This window comes from Lemur catta, chromosome 3, assembly GCF_020740605.2.
Source record: "Lemur catta isolate mLemCat1 chromosome 3, mLemCat1.pri, whole genome shotgun sequence".
Classification (NCBI taxonomy): Eukaryota; Metazoa; Chordata; class Mammalia; order Primates; family Lemuridae; genus Lemur; species Lemur catta.
The window spans coordinates 91,703,919-91,729,357 of NC_059130.1; the positions used below are offsets into that span (position 1 = coordinate 91,703,919).

General features: G+C 40.8%; 1 protein-coding gene across 1 annotated transcript in view; it reads right to left on the reverse strand.

The window, feature by feature from the left end:
* The window catches only part of LOC123634165 (cytochrome P450 4X1), a 32,189-nt gene extending 23,346 nt beyond the window's left edge, over positions 1-8,843 (reverse strand). Inside the window, exons 1-4 of the mRNA XM_045545477.1 lie at positions 8,553-8,843; positions 3,288-3,429; positions 2,081-2,125; positions 543-670 (exon numbers count right to left, since the gene is read on the reverse strand). Coding sequence (XP_045401433.1) covers positions 543-670; positions 2,081-2,125; positions 3,288-3,429; positions 8,553-8,729 — 492 coding nt within the window. The 5' untranslated portion in view covers positions 8,730-8,843. The remainder of the gene's footprint in view (positions 1-542; positions 671-2,080; positions 2,126-3,287; positions 3,430-8,552) is intronic.
* Positions 8,844-25,439: the final 16,596 nt, after the last annotated feature.

A 25,439-nucleotide genomic window follows, 5' to 3' on the forward strand; every position in this document is an offset into this window, starting at 1 on the left:
CAATGCCTAATGATCCTCCACCACCTACAAGAGGAAACTCACATCTGCAGTTCTGATATAGACGTTGTTCTTTGGTCAGTCCTTTATGGCCATTGGGCAAGTCCATGTAAACCTCCAAGCCTTTGTTCAAGCTGACTCACTCTGCTTCAAATTCGCTCACCCATATGATCTATGTATTCAAGTCCAGATTAGGTTTCATGGTAAATTTGAGTCTCTTCTGAATCTGAAGCTGTAATAGCTGTTCCTGCCTTTCCAACCTGTCACCTACAGCACTTACTGTCTAAAATCTCACCGCTTGGTACTTGGTTTGTTACCATCGGATCTGAAAATATATCAAAGACAGAGACCCAGATATATATTTTTTAATCACCCAAAGAACATAACAAAGGCTTACCAGACACCTATTGCTCAATAGGTACTTGTACATTGGTTAATTTCTAGAAATCATTGACTTGATTTTCACCACCCACTAAACATATGCCTAATACAGTCCCTGTTGGAAGCATTTCGAGATGCACCAGAGCACACCCCCCGCCACTCACCAGCATCGTGTTTACAGAATGGGCTATCACCTCAACGTAGGTTTTCAGGATGTTAAAATGGAATCCAGGAGTTAGTAGGCGACGGTGCTGGAACCACTTGGGCCCTTCTAGATTCAACAGTCCTTTTCCTTGAGAAATAAAAGGCACATACCATTTTATTGCTAAACAGATAAGATGAAGAAAGAGAGATGAGAATGACCATGACCACAGGGAGTCATGACATAGTAGAATATCAAAGCAGTGCTCATATATTAAGATGGAGGTGCGTTTAGATGCTTACATGTAGGATGGATATATTTCACATTGTGAGAGTTTCAAAGGCTGATGAGTTTCAAAGCCTGCTAAGATGAGAGCGTTAATCTTGAAATCACCAATCACTACCTATGTAGTAATTGAGTAAGTAACTTAACCTTCCTTGGTTTTCTCAACAATGAAGTATGATAATAAATACCTACATCACTGTGTTGCTGTGCATATTAAACGAAGCTGCAACCTCCTCCCTAGCTCACACTTGAAACACAACAAATGAATTCATCTCCTCTCCAATCCAAACCCATCCATAAACTACTCTGAACACAAATTCACAAACAACTAGGCCAGAGTGTCCACTCTGTCCCCAGATGTCCCCTCCTTGATCCCTGGTCTGTGAATGATATTAATGCAAAGTGGAAACACTTATCGAAGCCAACGTTTCACTATCTTCTATTGCCAGAGTAGCCACTAAGGATTTGGCTGTAAAAGGATTTGAAAATTTATTATTAATAATACATAACTGCTACCATTCATTGAGTGCTTACCACATGCCAGCCTTGTGAGGCATGCATGATCTGGTGTTGGTGCAATGCCAGCCATCACATTAAGTGCTGAAAATATGCATTTCTTTTGATCCTCACAACAGTCCAGTGATGTTACTCATCCTCATTTTCAAAATTGAGGAAAATGAGGTGTAGAGAGATTAAGTGACTACCCCAAGATCACATTCAACTAGTCAGTGTGGGAAGGAACAGGATTCAAATCTAAGTGTTTGGAATCCAAGCCTATAATTTTTATTGAATTCCTTCCCTGTATAATATAAATACCTGTTGTATGATTAAAGAGCTTAATTTATCTGTTCAGAGAATATTGCCAAACTGTACTTTATAGCAAAATTTTACTGGTTTGCATATGTAAATAAAGGAACTCCAAAAAGAAAGAAAAAGATTCAAGAAATCAAAAGAGAAGAAAAGACCAAAAAAAAAAAAAAAAAGAATAGGAATGGTGAGACTGCAGTTTTACAGAGAGAGATGAGGGATGGATTCCCACATCTGCTATCCTGAGAGTGGGACTTTGGAGAGAAAAATGGATAAAGAGACTTTCCAGGATGTTGGCTGTGTTGACCTCAGAGCTCCCCTTTGACTTTTCCCCTAGATAACTTTCAGTGTGGATATTCCTCATCCTTAATGCTTTTGAATTCAGAGTTGAGTTTCTCTGGGATGCTTTACTATGGAACGGAGACTTTAAACGAGAGTGGGTTACATCACTCATGCACATATACATACCAAGACATGGAACTATGAACTTGTACAGGTACTGGGACTTGGGATCTGCAGAATCAAGCAGAGGAAACAAAGGACGACATTAGAGGGAGCATTCGTTACCAATTAAAGTTGGCACAGTGTTCTCCATTTGCCTGCAGTAACCACAGAGAGTGAGCAAGAGGGAACCCAGGGCCCACACCCTGCAGCCCTCGGCAGCCTGGAGAAACCAAATGTCTGGGTTCAGGTGCCAGGGAACAGCAAGCCCGACCAGGCAGACAGGTACACAAGCCCAGATTCTTCGTTTGTTTACACTGCCTTCAACAAAAGCAGAGATTGCGTGAGGGTTAAAAAGTTTCCAGCATAGGAGCTGAGACATCAAATATCCTTTATGGAAGGCAAATTAACTATTAGAGCAGGGGCCGGCACACACTAGGTAATAAGGTGCCAATGCCTCTTGGTGTTCTTGTGAACCCTGACGTGGAGGTGTTTTGTAGCTCTTGTCTTTAAGAGGTGAACATGGAACAAATCAGAGCAGGGGCACTGGGAATACAGAGTGGTCAGGGAAAGCCCGTTTTCTTTTATTAGGTTTTATTAAGGGTGACGGATACAATGGCACAGAAAGAAGATTAGAATATGAGACCTTGGCTTTACAAAGTTGACAGAGCAAAAACTGGATGTTTTAGTGTTGCGCTATGAAACAATCCACAATGAAAGCCTTGAAAAATGATTGGGCATGGGAGGTAGACAACTCATGCCCACAAAGGGAACACAGTTGAGAAATATGCAGAGAGGAAAATCAAAATTTAGATCACAATCAAGATGTTCAGCTGGTAAATGAATGATCTAGCATTCGGGTCTGCACTGAACCAGCAGAGGCAGACTTCTTTCTGATTCCCCTGAAGATTTATGCTCAATATAGTGGATGGGGCTGGGGAGTGTTGCCGATGCTGAAGTCACAAAACCAGGAGAAGCAAAGGAAGCCCATGGCAAGGCTGGTAATGCCAGCTGGGCTTTAAGATACACCGACCTCAAAGGACCCATGGGGTCCTGAATGAGACAAAGGACTGAGGAGGACATGGGAAGCCCCTTCAATATTTGTGGGGAACTATACTTGCTCCAGTGTCTCTTTAAGGCCCAATACTAATCTTTGCTTCAGAATCTTGCCGGTGAGTTCTGTGCATTTCACTCCCAGGAGGATTAGATCCCAGAGATTTGCCTCTTTTCTTACCTGTTCTGCTCAGAAATGTCTTTGCATATTCTGGGTCATAGATGCAGAAAAATGCCTGAAAAGGCCCAATCCAGCAAGGGAAGGCACGAGGATATTTTTCAACAATCTCCTCTATCTTCTCCATTTTATTGTCTTGAAAAATCTGCAGTGGAAAAAGGAAAGGAGATTAGAGAACCAGTCAGGCTGGACTTGTCTCTTCTTATAGACACAAGCTGCATTTAGGGCCTGGTTAAGGTTGCACAGGATAAGCTCAGAGCCTGACCCTTTTTCTGGAAGTGAGTGAACATGCTTTCTTTGGGATTTCTAAGCTTGAGGGATAATTTTCTAAATAAGGTTAGTGTATTTATCTTCTCAGTATAAACATATGTTGTATCCCCAGACTGAGTCACTGTCAAAAACTTAAACTGTGAGCTGTTTTCCCAACAGAGGGAGAAGTGAGCTGAGTCGCACTTTGCCTTGCCTGCTAACATCACACTCAGATTAGGAGTGGGTCTGGAGGTTAAAAAGATTCCTTTCCTATGTGGGAAACTAACTGTTAGTAATTGAACATGGCCCACCATTCAGCTCAACAGTCCTTCTCTCTGTTCCAATCAGTGATGCTTTCTCATGACTTAATTGTAAATGCTTCTCTCTAAAAACCTGCCAACTCCATCTACAAAGAAAATCCAAAATTTTCTCCCTGTAACAGTAGAAGGTCCATTTACCCAGATGTGTAAAGCTTGAAGCAAACTCAAATACAAAACTCTCAGCTTCCAACATCTACAAATGAGAGCGCAAATACTACTATAAGAGAAGGACTTTTTACTTTTGTAAGCAGATCACTAATGGCTCACTTAAACAGTTCCTCTAAGTCGCTGAAAATAAGATTCATTTACATTTGCTTCTCATGTAAAGGACAGGGCACCCATATGTGTGTGTTTCAGTGCGCCCATCTATACACTTAAACAACATTGTGCGGGTCCGTACCTGCAAAGCAACCTTAAGGCTGGCAAACTCTTTCTCCTGTTCTTAGCCTGAGTAGAGGTAGAAAACTCTGGCTTCCACTTTCCTCTGTTATCACTTAGCAATCTGTACCCACAAAGTGTTCTTTGGCTAGTAAGGCCACTGAAAGGTTGAGACTCTTGAAATCTATTTCCTGAAATGCTGCAGACTGTTTTTGGCTAACACTACCATAACCAAGCCAGTGACAAGTGCCCACTCACTACCCTAGTGGTGGTTTCCAATAGTGTGACTATGTTTTCATGTATTCATTCATAAACAATAAACAAACAAGTATTTATTGAGTACTTATTACATGTATCAGGTGATAAAGATACACTGAAATATAAGAAAGGCAAGATCTTTGCTCTCATGGGAATTATAACTTAATATGAGGATTTTTTGTTTAGGTCAAAAATTGTCATGGATACCCCCAGCCACATGAAAGTATTTGGTTACACTTTTCACAACCCTTGACTGGATAGAAAGGACAGAAAGCTATTTTAAATCCTGTGATATATTTAAGTTCTATTGCTTCATCCCCATAGCAATACCTAAATATATTTAAAAATGGGTATTACACATATTTAGGAAAAACATTGTTCAGAAATGTTCAGAAAATGCATAGTGCCCCTAAAATAGTAATAGCTAATATTTATCAAGCACTGCTAAGAGCTAGGTGCTGCTAAGTGATTTCCATGTTTTATGTTATTTAATATTTACATCAGGAACCCTATGAAGTAGATACCACTATAATCTCCATTTTACAGATGAGGAAATTGAGCTTTAGAGACTAGGTTAGGTAATCTGCCCAAGGTCGTACAGTTGGCAAACGGAAGTAGGGCTCAAACTCAGGTTCAACTCTAGAGCCCAGGTGCTTTAACACTTAGCTAGACAGATGTTCCCTGCATTACATCCAAGTATACTCACATACACACACAGAGTCACACCAGCATATATACACCCTAGGTCCACAGCCTGGCTGGGATTCATTGACCTACTGAATACATGTCAAACTACCTGGCCTATTCTATGCAGCCAATAGATCTCTGAATGAAGGAATTTACTTAGCACTTAATATATTTAAGCATTTGACAAAGTATTTATTGAGCACCTACTGTGCACCAGGAACCATACCAAGCACTGAGTCTATAGTGGTAAACAAAGACCCTCTCCTCACAGATTTTATATTTTATTAGGGGGGGTGGATAATAAACCAACAAGCAAAAGACTACACACTATAGTGTCAGAGAAGGATAAGGGCCAAGATAATAAAAATAGGGTTAGGAGAAAAACAGTACTGGAGGTCCTATTTTGATTTGAGTGGTCAGGATAAGCCTCTTTCAGGAGGTGACATTTGTCCTCAGGCCTGAATAAATTGCAGGGGGAGCATTTTAACCAAAGATGAGCATGTTCAAAGTTCTGAGGGAGGAAAATCCTTGGCGTGTTTGAGGAACAGTGAAGAGACAAGTATGACTAGAACAAAGAAAGGAATTGAATCCCTCATCTTATAGGGAACCCCCTACCCCCTACTTTTTCCTTCTGGAACCTCATGACTATACTTAAAATGGTATTGTCTTTAGATAGAAGGATTAAGTTTCAGTGCTCAATAGCACAGTAGGACGACTATAGTTAATAATTTATTGCATATTTCAAAATAACAAGAAGATTTGAAATATTCCCAAAACAAAGAGATTTTAAATGTTTGAGAGATGGATACTCTAAATACCCTGCTTTGATCATTACATGCTGTATAAATGCATCAAAATATCACACGTGCCTCCATAAATATGCACAACTATTATGTGTCAATAAAAATGTTACTGTCTGTGTAAAACAGTTTCATCCTTTCCTTGTGACTTCCTGAGTGGTGAACCATCAGAAGGAACATGACCTGGTTAAATGGGTTGGTCATATTAGACAGTTTGATATGTCAGCCATCTCTAATCTGCAAAATTCTGATAAAGGCTTCTTTGAAACACATACTGAAAAATAATTTAGTGACAGTCAAGAGGGAATATAGACTTTAAAACACTATGAATGCAATAAATAATCTGAAATGAAATTAAGACACAATAGTATCAAAAAGAATAAAACACTCAATAAATTTAACAAAAGAAACGTAAAACTCATACTCTGAAAACTACACAATACTATTAAAATTATTAAAGAAGACCTAAATAAATGGAAAGTCATCCCATGTTCATGAATCAAAAAACTTAATATTGTTAAGATGGCAATACTCCCTAAATGGATCCACAGATTCAATACAATCCCTATCACAATCCCAGCTGGTTTCTTTGTAGAAGTTGACAGACTGATCCAAAAATTCGTATAGAAACTCAAGGATCCAGAATAGCCAAAATAATCTTGCAAAAGAACAAAGTGGGAGGATTTACACTTCCTGATTTTAAAGCTTACTACAAAGCAACAGTGTGGTACCGGCATGAGGACAGACATAGATGAATGGATAGAATTGAAAATCCAGAAATAGACCTTCACGTGTATGGTCAATCGATTTTTTTTTTTACACCTCAAGATCATCGAGTATATAGTCAATTGATTTTTGACAAGGATCCCAAACCAATTCAATGGAAACAAAAGAGGACAGTATCCAGGAGACAGGAGATATATATAACACAGGACAGCATCAATGAGAGGGAAGGCTCGGGCAATGTCTGTACACCAGGCCTAAAAAACAATCAGTCCTCATTTGATTAATCCACTCATGTATTGATGGGCACTTGGGTTGTTTCCACATCTTTGGAATTGTGAATTGTGCTGCTATATACATCGAGCACACCATCTGGGGGATGGACACGTTTGAAGCTCTGACTCGGGGGGTGGGGCAAGGACAATATACGTAACCTAAACATTTGTACCCCCATAATAAGCTGAAATAAAAAAAAAATCAGTCCTGATTGGAACAGGAGAAGTCTGTGGGAAAAATACTTCCAGAGAAGCATATGGACTGATGGATTAATTGATATGCTTGAATATTTGGAAAGATTACTGAGATGTGTTTGACAGATCCAATAGAGCATTTGGAAAAAGATAGTGACAGATATTGAAAAACTAAGCAGATGAGAAAAGGAGGAAGTTAACAATACCATGGGGGTGGGGGAAAGCTCTATGAGAAAAGGAACAAAATCAAAGGGGACTATTTAGATCAGCAGTAAATAATCAAAATAATACAAATACTAATTTTTCAGTTTAATTAAAAAATTTGATATAACTGTATTGGGACAGTGGAAGATGAGGTGTAAGTGGTTACTTGTCATATAGAAGTTCATAGATGGATGTCTAAAATTAGTAAATTAATAAATGCAATGTAGTAATATTATTTTACAAGGAAGGATTTAAATACCAGAAGAGATCGATAAAAGTGGAAAGCGGTTGCTTTAGGGCAGGAGGACTAGGCAGTGGAGGAGCCCAAGGATCCTGCAGTATCTCTTCTGGGAACACCCTCCCCACACTGCTGGTCCTTTGAGGTTCTGCTCAGCCCCTCACAGCCTTTCTTTCCTCCCTCAGGCAGACAGGCACACTAGGCCTCTGCTAAAGCACTCATCACCCTATATTTTCATTTCCTCTTTGTGGCCTAAGTCCACACCTGCCTTGGGCCCCTGGAGGGCAGGGACCCACCTTCTTTTTGTGATCCTAGCACCTATCACACAGCTGCCACCCAGAGTTGGCTGAATGAATAAAAAAAATGAATCGGGGTGAGAGTAGATTTGGAGAACAGGAGATATCAAAAGGTAACAGTCTCTCTCTACAAATTTCCATCAATCAATATTTCTTGAGTGGCTGGCTGGGGCCACTCCCTACTTCACAAGAATCTTAAGAAAAGAAAGTTAATTTTCTCTGATAAGAATGGACTAAGGATGCCAACTATTGTGTCCAATTTTGCATATTTTCTGTAATTATACGTATTTAGAATAACATACTATTTTTTAAGCAATACATGTAGAAGGCTTTTTACAATTCACTGTATAAATACAAGAGATTGGTGGAACAATTGGAGGCAGACCTGAGTTACACCTTGTTCTCTTTTTCAATATTCAGGCTCTTTAAATAGCGCTCTCCCAGCCCCCAGAGCTTCCTCACTAGTGATCTTCCCCTGCAGGGCTTCGGGAGAGCAAGTCTAGAGTAATGAAAAGATGCTGAGAGCCACAGGCTGGGCTAGACAGGGCTGTGCAGGACACAGGGTCCCGAGGGAGGGAAGGCAGCAGCCGCCTTGCCCGCCGCCTTCCTCTGCAGCGCGGTCCTCCGCCCTTCCCTTCCATCTACCTTCTGGTGCCCGTGGAACCAGTGGGTGGGGGGCGCAGGGAAGGCGCGCAGGTCCCGCAGCAGCCGCTGCCTCCGCAGGTAGAGCTTGACGGCCTGCAGCAGCGCCAGGGACAGGCAGAACACGAACGCCAGGTAGAAAGGCCGCGCCCAGCGCATCTCCAGCCAGGAGGACTCCATCGCTGGGCGCAGCTGCGGGTGCCGGCGGTCTCCGGGTAGGAGAGTGAGAGCTTTCTCCAGCGGGGATCTGGCGGGGGGTCGATCAGCCAGCTCCCGCCCCTCCGGGCCCTCGGCGACGCTCCCGCTTCCCGGGAAGGAGGAAGCGCAGTGGGAGAGGCGGCAGGCGCGTGTCCGCGGATTTCTAACCGGTTACCTCGGGGAGCACGCCTTCATTCAGGAAGACTGCTCACAACCTTCCGGGGTGGCGTATTTTAAGTGGGATAGTCCTCAATCACGGGAGATCTGAATTTATAATTTGAAATAATGCCAAGGATGAGGTTATTGCTTTGCTGTCACAAATAAATAGTAAGCTGCTATGCAAAAAGATCTTCTTTTCCTCTTTGGCATTCAAAACGCCCAGGGGCGAGGGTGGGGGAGGTGCATGACCATTATACTATACTGCCCAGCGGTGCTGGTGAATGGTGTGTAACTGCTTCCCACCCTGTTTCAAGCGTGTACCAACATCCCCCACGGGCTACTTCCAGCTGCAATATGAGGGTACTGAACACTGAATTGGGAAGTGATACATAGTAGCATATCATTATATAGTATTTCCATCACACAGATACAATCAGGGGCTGCTACATAATTTATGAATCCCAGTGCAAAATGGATTAAAAATTTATTAACAATTTTAAGATGGCGACAGCAGAGCTTTAAACCAAGCATATGCCCTTCTGAGTTCAGGGTCTTGTGTGACTGTTCATGTTCATGACCATGAAGCCAGCCCTAGACACAAGAGACATAAACTCAAGAGTGCAGATAATATTAATAGCAAGATGTAGTAAAATAATTAGAAAGTAATGTTTATAGGTATTTATTACCTATAAGTGGCAAACTAGGATCTAACAGGCCTGACTTCCCAAGCTGCTGTTCCCCACTCTCAGCCTTCTTTATAGGCATTGCCCACAATTCATTCATTTATTGAAGTATTTATGCCAAGACAGGCATATGTTAGGTAGAGGATTGGCAGCCCTGAACAGTGAATCCAATCTCTGCTACAACTCCCCATTCTCCTCCCTGTCACTGCCCCCCACCCCACCCCACTCCTCCAGCCTCCACCCCAGTCTCTGGAGCCAGATTTTGTTCAGCAGGTAAGTGGCTAAAACAGACACCAGGGCTGGTGACTTCGTCAGGACCATGTACCTCCTGGCCCCTCACAAGTTCCATTAAGCCACACACAATAAGTGTTTGAGCTCCTTCTTCCCCTTCCTCCATACCTCAGCCAGATATTATTTGACACTCTCAGAACCTTCTGGTTTGCACAGTTTCTTCTGGGTAACTCGGGGCATTTTAATTTTTCAGATTCTTCCCCTGTGCCCTGCTCCTTCCCCAAATCATGATGGTTGTATGGTGGCCATCATATGACCACATGGTCACAGAGCTAAACACCTCAGATCTGCACTCTGCCCTCAGGATCTGAGCTGGTCTCAGCTTCATGGTATCTAGCTTGATCTTATCCCTGGGTCCTTTGTGCTGACTGAGGAATAATAGGATGTGGCTTTTGAATTTCTAGTGAGTTCTCTTGGCAGGGTCAGAGCCTGGGGACTCTAGCTCACCCAGTCCTATTCAAGCTCTTGCTGGTGGTATGACTTCCTCTGAGGCTTGGGCAGTCCATGTGGTAACCCCTCTGCTCCAGGGCCAACTGCCCCTGTCTGTGCCATTCCATGTCCTTCTTTGGGTAACAGAGGAAGTTTTTGCACTGTAGCCAGGAGCCTGGGGGCTTAGTGCTTCTCTCTGCTTCACTGCCATTTTCATTCTGGTTCTTCCCCAAAAGGACATAAGGCAAGATCCCCTGGGCTCTCAACTTTTCCTTCAATCTATCCAAACTTCCATGCCCAGGATTTTGGCCTACAGGGGAAAAATCAGATACTCACCTGACCACTAGCTTCCCGACCCCTGCCACTTCTTGCCTTTGTGCACTTGGCTGCAAAGGCAAGGCTTTCCCCAAAACCTACGTTTCATGTGTAGACAATGTCTTTGTGTTATTATCTGTGTTCTCTCTGTCCCTGGTTGAGAGTGAAGATCTATAATCTACTCCAGCAGGGCATGCTAATGGGGAATGAACAAATTTAAAAAATTATTTATTCTGGCCAAGGACTGGTTTTCAATACTTAATACAACTCAAAAATCCTATTCCAAAAGTGGAGCAGTGACTCTTTCCTTCTCTTAACATTCTTGCTCAAATGTCTACTGAATTGAATTTTCTTGACTCCACTACAGTGGGTTGGAGACACTGAGAAAACCTGATCAGCATGGATAGTGGTGCCTCTAGGAGGAAACAAGTCCTGTGAGACTCACAGAAAAAGTTCCGTATCTCTCCCAGTGCGCATCTGAGGGCACTTCCGTGTCAAACACAGAGACAAGAAGTGAGCAGTATGGAGAAGCGGAATCGACACCACACACAGCCCAAAGAAAACCATACATTTGTCTACAAACAGGGCAGTATAAGGTAACTAACTTTTGACCAAAATTATAATAACTCAGTATGGCGACATATGTCTTCGATCTACTAAATTGTGGAAATATATTATTACTTAATAATAAATGAATATTAATGGATAAAATATTTCAGGCTGGGTGCAGTGGCTCACGCCTGTAATCCTAGCACTCTAGGAGGCCGAGGCGGGTGGATTGTTTGAGGTCAGGAGTTCGAGACCAGCCTGAGCAAGAGTGAGACCCCGTCTCTATTAAAAATAGAAAGAAATTATCTGGCCAACTAAAATATATATAGAAAAAAATTACCTGGCCATGATGGTGCATGCCTGTAGTCCCAGCTACTCGGGAGGCTGAGGTAGTAGGATTGCTTAAGCCCAGGAGTTTGAGGTTGCTGTGAGCTAGGCTGATGCCATGGCACTCACTCTAGCCTGGGCAACAAAGTGAGACTCTGTCTAAAAAAAAAAAATATATATATATATATATATATTTCAGAACATGGAACCATGGGGATAGAAATCTAGAGGTTTGTGGAGTTGGATTCCAAGATAGCAATGCAGCCCACCAGTGTGGGATTCCAGAGATTCACTGCTCTCTGATTTGCTCCTGCATTCACTTAGTAAACATGTGCCAAACATTCACTGCGTCCCAGGTCCTGTGCTGGGCACCTGCTGGGAACTTGTAGTGCAGAAGGGAGGCAAGAGTCGCCTAAGTACTATTAAGGCAACTGTCATAGAAAGTGGTGCTGATACCCATAGCAGACAAAGGTGAAAGTAATGAACTCTGTCCAGGTTGTGGGGAGGGAATGCAGGTGAGGAGAGAATGCAGAAAAAGTTTCAAAGTGTAGGAGATGCTTTCATTCATGCCTTCATTTACTGAGTGCCATTGCCCTGAGCACTGGGGATGCACCCTTGAGCAGAACTGACATGGCTCTGCCTTCATGTGGCTTAGGGTCTAGTGGGGCTGTGTCTTAAAATGTCAGGAAGTGTCCTCTAGATGTAGACAAGATGGGAAAGGGCATTCTACAGCGCAGAGAAGTGTGTGAGCAGAGCATAAAACAGCCTGAGCCAACTGGACTGTGGGAGCTGTTCAGCATGGCTGGACCTTCAGGTCTCGAAGAGAAGTGTGGGTGCTGAGACCACACGTAGGGCAAAAGTCAGACCATGAGAGCTTGGTAGGCCCAGTTAAGAAGTTCAGACTTAAAGCTGTGGGAATCTACTGAAGGGGTTTAAGATGGAAAATGATGTAATTAGATAGCAGATCACTCCGACAGCTATTTGGAAGATAATAATGACAGCTAAATATTTACTGTGCCCTTACTAAGTGCCAAGTACTATTCTAAAGTGATTTACATAAAATTGCTTAATCTTTATAATAAATATTTGAGGTAGGTGTTACCATTGTCCTATTATGTGGAAACTGAGATGCAGACAGATTATGCAATTTTCCCAAGGACAACAGGGTCAGTATTTGAATCCAGGCAGTCTAACTCCAGGTCCTGAGAGTTTAACATTTATGAGAATAAATTGGGTGAAGGGGAGGTGGCAGTAAGACTGGAACTAGGGAGGCCAGTCTAATGCTATTGCAATATTCAGATAAGGTATGACAGTGGCCTGGACTTGGGGTTGCAGTGGAACAGAGAAGCCAAAAGGGGTGGGAGAGATATTGGGGTATGTTTTTGATGGAAGTTGGTGACTGGATGTGGGTATAGTATGGAAGAAGTCTAGGAAGATCCCTGTGTTTCTATTCACTGAGATAGGAAAAGCAAGAAGAATCTATCCTCTTAAATCCCATCTCATCCCCACCCCTGCCCTACACGTCTTCTGCTCTTACAAAAGTGTTCTTAAGACTTAATTTTTCCTCAATCCCTTCTCTAACCACCCAGCCCATGGGAATCTATTCTATGAATAATTAAAGTAGTTGTGTTTATACCTTTCATTCGACATGTCATTCATTCATGTTTTCATTTGTAATTCATTCCACAAGCAGAAATCCTATGTAGTCTCCTTATGTATCTCTTTGTATATTCAATTTATCTTCCTAATTAGGCTTTAAAACTCCATGATCGTTCAAACTTTTTTTTTTTTTCCATTTCTTAGGTTTACTTGGAGCCCATCTTTAGGCTGGGCATACAAAAATGTTTTATGAATAGTTGCCTAATTCACTTGAACTAGGGAGACTTACTGTGATCAAAGAGATTTAGGAAAGAGCAGGGTGAGAAGTATAGAGCAGTGATCTACAAAGCAAGTGGGCAATGAAGAAGTGGAGACATTCCAGGTCAGGCAGTCTGCCTGCTAAGAGAATAAATAGAAGGTAGGTGAACAGAGGAAGAACAAAGTAAAATGATGGTTATTCTTAAGACAGGAAGCCTGACACTCATTCCTCAGAAAGCTGGCACTAATGGAGAGCAAGGATGGAAGGTGCTGAGAGAAGGGCAGTAAGAGAGAAGAAACGAGGCCAGAGAGGCTGAAGGGGAGGAATGGGGCATTGAGTAGAATGGATGAGCTGGACGGGTGGGGCACAGAAACTTCATGGACAGCCAGTCCTAGACCTCCGTATGGAGGTATCAAGGCTGGGAAGTGATTACTTTATTCTGCCCTTAACACAGTAGTTAGTTTTGAAGCAGTTCAATGTGGAAGACCAACACAGAAGCCTAAGAGGAAGAATGGAGAGGAGGGAATGGGTAGATTAGATCTCTGAAGCCAGATAACCTGTTTTGTTAGAGGATCCTGGGGCATCTTCTACCATGGCAGGGGCAGGGAGGATTGACTGCCCAAGAAGAGTAGAGAGTTGGAACAGCTGCTCTGGCTATTGCTGGCGGACATTGGTAAACTGCCATGAAACTTAGGAACCAGTAGAATTTACATAGCAGGTTCCATGCAAAAGGTCACAGGGACCTAGTTCCATGATTTCCCCTTGCAACAGCCTGGAGGTAAAAGTATGGAAAGTTTCAGGAAGGAAGCATAGAGCCAGTCCCCACCCTCACTGTGCCTCACTGTCCCTCTGCCAGTGCTGGGCAATACTGGGATATAAAGATGGATCCATGGTCGGCCTTTTCCTGGAGCAGTTCCCAAGCTCGTGGAGGACATGGATGGATAAGCAAAGCAGTACAATGCATAAATTCTACAGTTGGGACCATTGGGTTATCTAGACCTAGTCCTGTCTTATGAATAAGAAAATTAATTCCAAAAAATTAAAAGGGCTGGCCCTAAGCGCCTTCTCTCCAGACTGAGAATTCCAAGGTCCTTTTCCTTCCTCCTTGTGACCCATAGGCCACAGCTGTGCTGGTCTCCCCAGTTTCTTTGAAGGACACGGTGAACCAGGGAAACTTTTGAATGTGTCCATTAGTGTTGCTCTGTTACTTTGAGTAATGCCAATATTCTAAAAACTGGGTAGAGAAGTGTGAGCCTCCAGAAGAGAGGGAAAGAAGCAGGCAGAGAGGTATGAAGGAGACCAGGAGCACCAAGTGGAGGAAGACAAGGAGAGAACATTGAAACATGAAACGAAAGATGAGTTAAAAAACAAAGATAAAAGTTTAAAATGTGTTTATTGGACTCAGTATCATGGAAGTCAGTTGTAAACTTGGGAAGAGATGTTGAAATCATAGAAATAGAAACCAAAATAAAGTAGGTTGAGAGGTGAATATGAGGGCAATCAGGAGCTGTGGAGAAAGTATTAAGAGTTTGAAGAGCTCTGAAGAGTCAGAAGAATTGGGCTATGAAAAAGAGGAAAGTTGGGATGTTTCTGAATGAGGATTTGGGAGATTTGAGAGTGGAAGAAACCCTTGAACTCTCTCTTTTCCCCCACAACCTCTCCTTGCCCCAACCCATTCCTAAAAGAGTGAGGTTGGGATTCATAGGGCAGTCGCTGGCCTTGAATGTAGGAGGAAGAAGAAAAGGTTGGGGCAGATACAGAGTTTCACATTTTCTAGTACTTCAAACCACTACAGAGTATAGCGCAAAAGGCAAATCCCATAAAATCCCATTAAAAATCTCCAGGTCATAGACAGTTTTGAATTATATTAATATCACTCAATTTTATAATTTCAAGATTCAGTCTCTGTTTTCCTATTTTAATATAAATGTAGCAACTCAAAATTATCCAGTTGAAGAGTACATCAAGGTCAACACCAAGCAGTGTACACCTCTTCACATTTCCCTATCTGATAGGAGTATATTTGCATAACATCAAGTTAAATAAATTGCTATTCTCAATAGGAAGTTAAACAAATGCCTTAAGCAATCTTGCACAGTTCCTCATATTTTTCCAACTTGTGTGAAATTCAAAAAATTATAATTTTGTGTGGGCATCACATAAGTAATATAACTTAATGGTATAACAGGCACAACAGCTTCTGCCAAGCGAGATGCTCATCTGGAATAATAATAATATAAACAATATATATGCCAGGCACTTGACATACCTTATCTCCATCTCCCAAGTAGGCCGTTCCATTCCCACTTTACATATGAGCAAGTTGAAGCCTGAGAAATTAACTTGACCTTGGTCACATATGACTCCCAAAGTCTATCCTCTGTACCATTTGGTCCCTCCAATGCATCCTAAGACCTCTCCCTTACCAGTTCCTCTCATTTTGCTAACACATATTATGAGTCATAAATTTGCCAAAATTTGCTAAAATTAACTTACATTCATTTATTGACTAAATATTAACATTTTTTACTCTGGTAAGAGGTAAGAGAGGCAAACCAGCCTGAAATGTATATTTTGGAATATTCAATACTAACAAATTTAGATAATCTATGTCTAAGCATTTTTCCACAGAAACACTACTCATATTTCCTGAAATTACTTAAATTCCTGAAGCTTAAAGCAGAATTACCTACTCCAGCTAAAATGAATTCTGAACCTAAATCAAAATTAGAAAAACATATTGAAGTCTCTACACTTTTATACAACAGAATCCAAACTTTTCTATGGAAAACAAAAAGCTTATTTTTTCTCTATGTATCTACTACATAACTTTATTAATAAAGTGGTATCCATTTTGATAAATCAATACACTAAATAAACAAATATGGAACTTTAAAAATGTAAAGAAAAATTTGATGAAGCATAAAGACAATACTTTGCCTTTATAAGCACATTTAAAATTTTTTAATAAACTAAAAATTCTCCTCTTTGTAATTTGACATTAGCAAAATTATGAATAAATGTTACCACTTTCATTTTGTTTGAGCTTCTGTGGTTAATAGCACTAGCTCTATTAATCATTGCTATCCCATTGTATTGCCTAAATAGTTTTTCATTCATTTTAATATGGAGAAAGACATTCTGCTATAAACACAAAGATGAGAATTGTCAAAATATAATTAATGAAGAACCTATTTTGGAAAACTTGCATATATATTGTATTTATGATAATTATTTCAGCAAATTTGCAGAAGAATTTTTTTTTCAATTTCATTTTTAATGATTTTATTCAAAGCACTAATTGTATTGGTAACAGTTCTGATGGGTCACTTGATTTTTACTTGGCTTTTATTTATTTATTTATTTTTTGAAACTCTTGTTCTGTCACCCTGGCTAGAGTGCAGTGGCACTATCATAGCTCACTGCAACCTCAAACTCCTGGGCTCAAGTGATGCTCCTGCCTCAGCCGCCAGAATAGCTGGGACTGCAGGTGCATGCTGCCACGCTCGGTTAATTTTTCTATTTTTTTTGTACAGATGGGGTCTTGCTCTTGCTCAGGCTGGTCTCAAACTCCTGGCCTCAAGCAATCCTCTTGACTTGGCCTCCCAAAGTGTTAGGATCGCAGGCATGAGCCACTATGTCTGGCCCTCCAACTTTTGTATTTTTAATAATAGATTTTGATCCAATTGAAATAATTGGGTTGGAAGAAGAAAAGCAACTATGTCAGCATCTGTAGTTTAGTTCTTGAAATATTATAATCACTAAATAATCACTCTATCAATTACATAACAAAAATGATGCTTTATAACCCTTTTGCCTAAAAATCTACTTAGGGAACACATCTTCTGGATTTTAACCATAGGAAAAACAAAACGAGAGAAGGAATCTGCCTTTCTGTCCTGCCTTCCCTGCATTAAGCCTTCCTCCGGGCAAGAGATCACTGAACCAGTCTCTTTAAATAGGAGAAGAAAATGGGAAAAGTGGAACATTTCCAAAAATTATCCTGCCTTGTAGATCAAAGGTGCTGACCAATTTCCTGCAATGTGTAGGAATTTGGATATGTGGATAGAATATAACCCTTTGACTCATATGGTACTTGAGCAAGTAGCAACCTCTCTAAGTCTCAGCTAACCCAACTGTAAAATATGGGAATGACAGCAACGACTGTAGCTTATTATGGGAAGAATTATTAATAAGTGAGGTAACAAATGCATAACATTGAGCATTGTACAAGAGCAGTAGATGCACTGGGTTTTTAGATATTGTAACCACCAAAGAAACAAGGACTGTAGCCAGGGGGATAAAGAGAAGTGAAGTAGGGGGTTTTCCACGCATTCATCCAATCGTTAAACAAATAATTTGTATATTAAATACATTCTATCCATAAACAAATATGCAAAGAGCTAGAGATGCTGTCCCTTCTGTCATTAAGCTTATCAGGGGAGGCACATGCTAAACACATATTACTCACTTAGTGAATGCTTAATAAGTAAATGAATTAACCTCTGTTCAAACCTCTTCTTAAACACTTTAATCTTTACATTCTCAAAAACTCAGAATGAACCAGCTTCAACAGCCTATCATTGAGAAAATGGTGGCATGGCCTTTCCCCTGGAATGAAGCTCATAGCTGGTAATCACTTCCTTCTGTGTGCTAAAGAACTAAAAAACATAGCCAAAATATAGCCCCCAAAAAGATGTTTAAACGTGTCAAAGCAGCAGGATTAAATAAAGGACTTCAATTATTTTTTTTTAGAAACAATGGAACTCATTTTGGACAAGTTGACTCAGATTCTTGCAATTTTTTTAAAAACCCAAGCCTTAATATAAGAAAATGGAAAGTGTAAGAGCTTACTTAAATATGTCACTTTCAGAAATATTTCCTCTCTTGGTCTTCCTGACCACTCTGTGAAATGTAGGGCAACTTAAGCCTTATTTCACAAATAAAGACGAATAAGCTAAATATAAAAGTGAGATGAAAGCCTGGTCCCTGGTCCCAGCATGGGCTCTCAGCAGCTGTTGCAAAGGCACTGGCACGTGTATTATTTCACATCTATGCCAACCCTTTTTGGCCAGGATTTCTCAGAACTGATTGGAGAGCATGCCTAAGCTGCACAGGAAGGGAGCTGTGAGGGAAGAGAGAGTGGAAGCAGCCAGTCTTGAATGGTTCAAGCCGAGCAATCAGACAAAATGCAATGTCTGCAGTAGGAGCTAAGTTCTTTAATTCAGGGAGACACACCTGAAGATCTGCAAGGACTACTAGTCTCTGTGACCAGATGAAGAAGTGGTGGTCAGAGTGTGGATCAAGACCCAGTGCAAAAAGGTGGGGGTTAGTAATGAGGATAGATCTAAATCCCCCACATTCCAAGGTGGAACAGACACTCTGTCTCCATGTTCCAAAGGTCCTTGCTTTAAGAGTCAGGGTGGAAGCCCCTAAGTCAATTCCCTTTGTTCTGGGGGCTCAGGAAGCCTTTGACTGCCCCCTTCCCCAGTCTGGATGCCTCCTACCTGAGTGTGGCATTTTCAGAGACTTAGGCTCCGCATGTGGACATCTTGATGAGTCTCGTGGGTACCTGTGGAGGCAGCTGACACTTTGGCTCCTCCTAATGCTGATTTCTTTGAAATGTTGACAGGTTCTTCCTCCTCCTGTCTTGCCTAATAAACTGCTGACTCTACCTTTGAAACATATTTCAAATCTGATTCCTCCTCTCAAGCAACTGCCGCCATGGTTACAGCCCAGACCTTCTAGCTCTAGTCTCTCTAGCACCAGACTATCTCCCACCCAATGGCCTGTGGGAATGCGCCAAATGCCTTGCTTCAAAGCCATCGTGGGTTTTGAATAGGTACCACCTATAAAAAGTACTCTTCCCATTATGGTGTGCAAGGCCCATCACAAGCGGCACCCCTACCCTTACTCTCAGCCTTGCCTCGCGCTGCACTCCCCTCTTTTCCCTGTTCCCCTCACCCACACTGAACTTCTCACCATTCCCTAAAACCACCATGCCTCCATGACTTTGCCCTTGCTGTTCCCTCCTCTTTTTTTTTTTTTTTTTGAGACACAGTTTCACTCTTTTGCCCATGCGAGTGCTGTGGCGTCAGCGAGCTCACAGCAACCTCAAACTCCTGGGCTCAAGCGATTCTCCTGTCTCAGCCTCCCGAGTAGCTGGGACTACAGAGGCATGCCACCACGCCCGGCTAAATTTTTCTATTTTTAGTAGAGGTGGGGTCTCGCTCTTGCTCAGGCTGGTCTTGAACTCCTGAACTCAAGTGATCCTCTCACCTCTGCCTCCTGGAGTGCTAGGATTACAGGCGTGAGCCACCGCGCCCTCTATAATGTTTTAGAGTACTGATTCATTTTTCTGCCATTAACTACTAAATTGTGAGCTCAAAAATATTTGGGTTTTTTGGTAAATAAATGAGTGAATAAATGAATAATTCTATGAGGTATTCACAGAAGTGTTTATTATCCCACTTATTTTAGTTTCCTAGTTCAATTTTAACAAATTACCAGAAACGTGGTGGTTTAAAAAAATAGAAATTTACTCTCTTGGTTCTGGAGGCCAGAGTCTCAAATATCTCCCTCCTCTGCCTTCATGTGGCATTCTCCCACGAGTGTGTCAAATCTTCTTCTGCCTCCCTCTTATGAGGATACAAATGATTTCATTTAGGGCTCACTTTGAAAAGCCAGGATAATCTCTCAATCTCAAATTCCTTGATATAATCACATCTTTGAAGATCATTTTTTTTTCTAAAAGGTAGCATATACAGGGTCTAAGAAGTAGAACCTGATATCTTCGGGGGTCCTTAGCCTACTATAGTCTGCCCTCTGTTTCCCAAAGATTCATGTCCATCCCACGTGCAAAATGTATTCACCCCTTCTCAACATTCCCAAAGCCTCAATTCTTTATAGCGTCAACTCAAGTCCAAAATCTCATCTAAATCTCATCAGCTCAAAAATCCCAGTCTTATCACCTAAACCATCTAAGGTACAGGTGAGACTCTGGGTATAAGCCATCCTTGGATAAAATCCCTCAAAATCTCTGGAGCTGTGAGAGACAAAAAAAAAACCCCACAAGTTATCTGTTCCCTAAATAAACTGTGGGACAGCCATAGTATAACAGTTATAGAAATTCTTATTCCAAAAGGGAGAAAGTGGAAGAGAAAAAAGGAGTCTCTGACCTGTAGAAATTTCAAAGTCCCGTGGAGCAAATTGCATTAGGTTTCAAAACTGGGAATAATCCTTTGTGGCTTGAAATTCCACCCTTGGGATCCTCTGGGACTGAGCTTTTACCTTCAGAGTTATTCTTCCTTTCTCTCAAAGGATGGCACATATTTGCAAGCTTAGTAGTTTTTTCAGTTTGTTTCTTTCCTGTAGAATTTTGTGAGTCCAGGAGCCTTCTTTCACCTGGCTGTCTCTCTGCTGCTTACAGTACAAGCTAGCTCTGCTGGTATCACATTCTCAAAACCTGTGTGAATCTCTCATGGATGTCACAGAGATTCACACTGCTAGACAAGGAAGGCTTCCAGAGATTTTTCCTAGATAATTCCCATCGCTGTTCCTGGCTTCTGAGTTCCCTGGGAGCATTTATGAGTCACACACCTGATGTCTTCAGCACTAGCAAAGGTTACCCGACCTCACGCTTGGTCTTCTCGCCATAGCACGTTTTCCTAACAGTGATTCTCTTAACTCTATCATTTTCTTTCAATCTAGATAGACTCACAATTTCCCAGGAACTGTTTTATTTTTGTTTAACATTTTTTCCTCAATTTAATTATCTAGTCTCACATCTTACTATAAACAGCAGAAGAAGCCAGGCAACAGCTTCTACACTCTGCTTAGAAATCTCAGCTAGATCTCTAAGGTCATTGCTTACAAACTCTGCTTCCCACACGGCTGTAGGATATAATTCAATTAAGTTTCCTGCCACTATATAACAAAGTTTGCTTTTTCTCCGTTTCCAATAACATGTTTCTCATTTCTTTCTGAGCTCTCATCAGAAGCACCTTTAATGTTCATATTTCTACTACCATTCTGTTATGGTAATAGAAGTGTTCTCCAAACCAATATGAGCTTTTCCACCCATGCTCCTCGCTTCCTTCTGAGCCCTCATCAGAAGCATTTTAATGTCCGTATTTCTACCAATAGTATTATATGAATATGTTTAAGGCCATCTGGGCTTTTTCTACCCTGCACTTCAAAATTCTTCCAACCTTTACCTATTGTTCAATTCCAAAGCCGCTTCTACCTTGTTAGGTATTTGTTATAGCACATCTCACCTCTACTACCAAATTCCCATGGCTGCTGTAACTAATTACCACAGATGCGATGATTTAAAATGACTTGAGTCAGGTACAGTGGCTTCTGACTGTAATCTCAGCTACTTGGGAGGCTGAGGTGGGAGAATCGTTTGAGCCCAGGAATTTGAGACCAGACTGGGCAACAAAGAAAGACCCCATCTCTGAAAAAAAAGAAAAGAAAAGAAAAAAGAAAAAACACCCAGAAATTTATTATCTTGTAGATCTGGAGCCAGAAGTCCAAAATCAGTATGCTGGGCCAACACCAAAGTGTCAGCAAGGCCACGCTCCCTCTGGAGGCTCTCGGGGAGAATCCATTCCCTGCCTCTCCCAGCTCTGGTGGCTGCAGAGCATTACCTAGATTATGGCTGCATCAATCCAACCTTCAAGGCCAGGATCTTCAAATCCTTCTCGTTCCCTCTTTGCATGGCCTTCTCTCTGTGTTAAATCTCCCTCTACATTTAGGGCCTACCTTGATAATCCAGGATAATCTCCTCACCTTGATCCTTAACTTCATCCCATCTGCAAAGACTCTTTTCCCGAATAATATAGCATTTACAGGTCCTAAAGATAAGAACTTGATATTTTACTTTGTTGGGGTCATTATTCAGCCTACTATAGTCTTCCCACTGGCCCTCAAAGGATGTCCATCTCCCATGCAAAATGTGTTTGTCCCATCCTAACATTCCAAAAGCGTCAACCTATTACAGCATCAATTCGGGTGCAAAGTCTCATCCACATATCATGAGCTTAAAACTAGAATGACACTTCTGTGGTTGTGGTGGGATAAGTGATAGTATAATGCACCAGCAAATTGGTTTCCCTGATCATCACCTAAGTGAACATTTGGGAATAACACCAATTGGGTATCGGACAGAGGTAGGGGATGGGTGTATACCTACATGATGAGTGCAATGTGCACTGTCTGGGGAATGGACATGCTTGAAGCTCAGACTCGGGGGGATGGGGGGGAGTGAGCAATATATATAACCTGAACATTTGTACCCCCATAATAAGCTGAAATAAAAAAAAAAGAAACATGTCACATACATAGGGCTATGGTTAGTGGTAGTAAATTCTTTCATAGGAAATGTATGGGTGGCCCATAATGAAATAGTGGGTGAAATGCTTGTACTCATATAAATAACATTGTCAGCAGTAAAGTCTTCATCATAAAATTACATTTCTGGAATACGTGGGTTACAAAATGCTCATGATAATATTAGCATATTCAGCTAAGAAGAATAGGCAAATTGCTAAATATTTAACATTAAAGCCTGATACAACTTATGATTCTCCTGCAGTGATGTTGAATGGAACACTCAAATAGTTTTTTCAAAAGTTAAAATAAATCCTATTATGGTAAGTGGGCATGATGGAAAAATTAATCACAAATATTCTTGGGTAATTATATGCGTAGATAGTGTAAATGACTCCCTTATTAATATAAGTGATAATAAAGTGCTAAACTTACTTCATATGAAATTGTGCTACTGCTCTTAATAGGCCAATTTAAGAAGGTGTATTTTAAGTTTGAAGTTCATCCTGATCTTAGCATGAAGTATACAGCTAGGCTTGATACTGGTAGAATAAATAATGTCCCTAAGTTTATAATAATTAATGAATATGGCATTAAGCAATTCAGTTGTTAATGTTAAGGTAAGAGATTGAATCGATGCAATGATACATGTTAATATAGATGAAGGTAATGTTTATAGTGATTCTTGAATAAACAATTTTACAGTCCTGGCAAAGTCCATAGGGGAACTTCCAACCTTTTTGAGGTTGTACATGTCTTACAACTTTTTGTAAAATGAATATTAAAAATGATATGGCTAACTAAACAGGAATAACTAATAATAGCTGATTAATAATTAATACCTTGTTATGAAGAGGAGTTACACCTTTGATTGTAAATGTCTAAGTTTTACACAATTACTAGGCTCTGCCACCTTAACAAGGCCAATTTTGGGGTAAAGTTAGTGTTTATTATTTAGATTAAGATGACTTCATCAATTCACTATAAGGTGCTTTAGGCAGATTGGCCTTATAGAAGCTGGTTAGGAATGATATCATTCCTCTGTGACTGCAAGGCTTCCAATATTTAATGAAGATGTAGTAAAAGACAGAGCTTTACATAGTTCTATTTTTTAGAAGATCTTACTCATCACTTAAGTTATAAATAATGAATCTAGAGCCTAAGAATAATAAAGTTTTAAAGAATGCTCATGTAGAGATATGTAAAAATGCCAGATAGGGTTGATTCATGTCAATAGTTACTTTTATTTTTTTAATATATTTTTTATTTCAGAATATGACAGGGATACAAATGTTTAGGTTACATATAACGCCTTTGCACTGCCCAAGTCAGAGGTACATGTGTGCCCACCCCCCAGACAGTGAACACCTCACCCATTAGGTGTGAATATACCCATCATTGCCCGCCCCTGCCCGACACTCAATGAATGTTACTTCCATATGTGCACATAAGTGTTGATATATTAGTTCCAATTTGATGGTGAGTACATGTGGTGTTTGTTTTTCCATTCTTGTGATACCTCACTTAGTAGAATGGGCTCCACCTCCATCCAGAATATTATAAGAGGTGCTAGTTCACCCTCATTTTGTGTGGCTGAGTGTACATATACCACATTTCATGAATCCATTCATGCATTGATGGGCACTTGGGTTGTTTCCACATCTTTGCAATTGTGAATTGTGCTGCTATAAACATTTGAGTGCAGATGTCTTTCTTATATAATGTCTTTTTTTCCTTAGGGTAGATGCTCAGTAGTGGGATTGCTGGTTCAAATGGTAGCTCTACTTTTAGTTCTTTGAGATATCTCCATATTACTTTCCATAGAGGTTGTACTAGTTTGCAGTCCCACCAACAGTGCATGACTGTTCCTGTATCTCTGCATCCATGACAAAATTTGTTGTTTGGGGATTTTTTGATAAAAGCCATTCTCACTGGAGTTAAATGATATCTCATTGTGGTTTTGATTTGCATTTCCCTGATGATTAGAGATGTTGAGCATCTTTCTCATATGTTTGTTGACCATTAGTCTATCTTCTTTGGAAAAGTTTCTGTTCATGTCCTTTGCCCACTTTTTAATGGGGTTGCTTGATTTTTTTCTTCCTAATTTTCCTGAGTTCTATATAGATTCTAGTTATCAGCCCTGTATCAGATGTATAGCATGCAAATATTTTCTCTCATTCAGTAGGTTGCCTATTCACTCTAGTGATAGTTTCTTTGGCTGTACAGAAGCTTTTGGATCAGGCCCCATTTATTTATTTTTGTCGATGCTGTGAATACTTTTGGGGTCTTCTTCATAAATTCTTTACCTAGGCTAATGTCTATAAGAGTTTTTCCAATGTTTTCTTCTAGAATTCTTATGGTTCCATGCCATAGGTTTAAGTCTGTTATCCATTGTGAGTTCATTTTTGTGAGAGGTAAGAGGTGTGGATCATGTTTTAGTCTCCTGCATGTGGCTATCCTAATTTACCAGCACCATTTGTTGAAGAGGGATTCTTTTCCCCAGTGTATGTTTTTGTCTATCTTGTCAAAGATTAGGTGGCTAAATGATGATGGTTTTATATCTGAGTTCTCAGTCTTGTTCCATTTGTATATGTCTCTGTTCTTCTGCCAGTACTGTGCTGTTTTGGTTCCTATAACCTTATCGTATAGCTGGAAGTCCAATAAATTGATGCCTCCCAATTTGTTCTTTTTGCTTAAGGTTGCTTTAGCTATACGGGGTCTTCTCTGGTTCCACAGGAAGCATAGAAT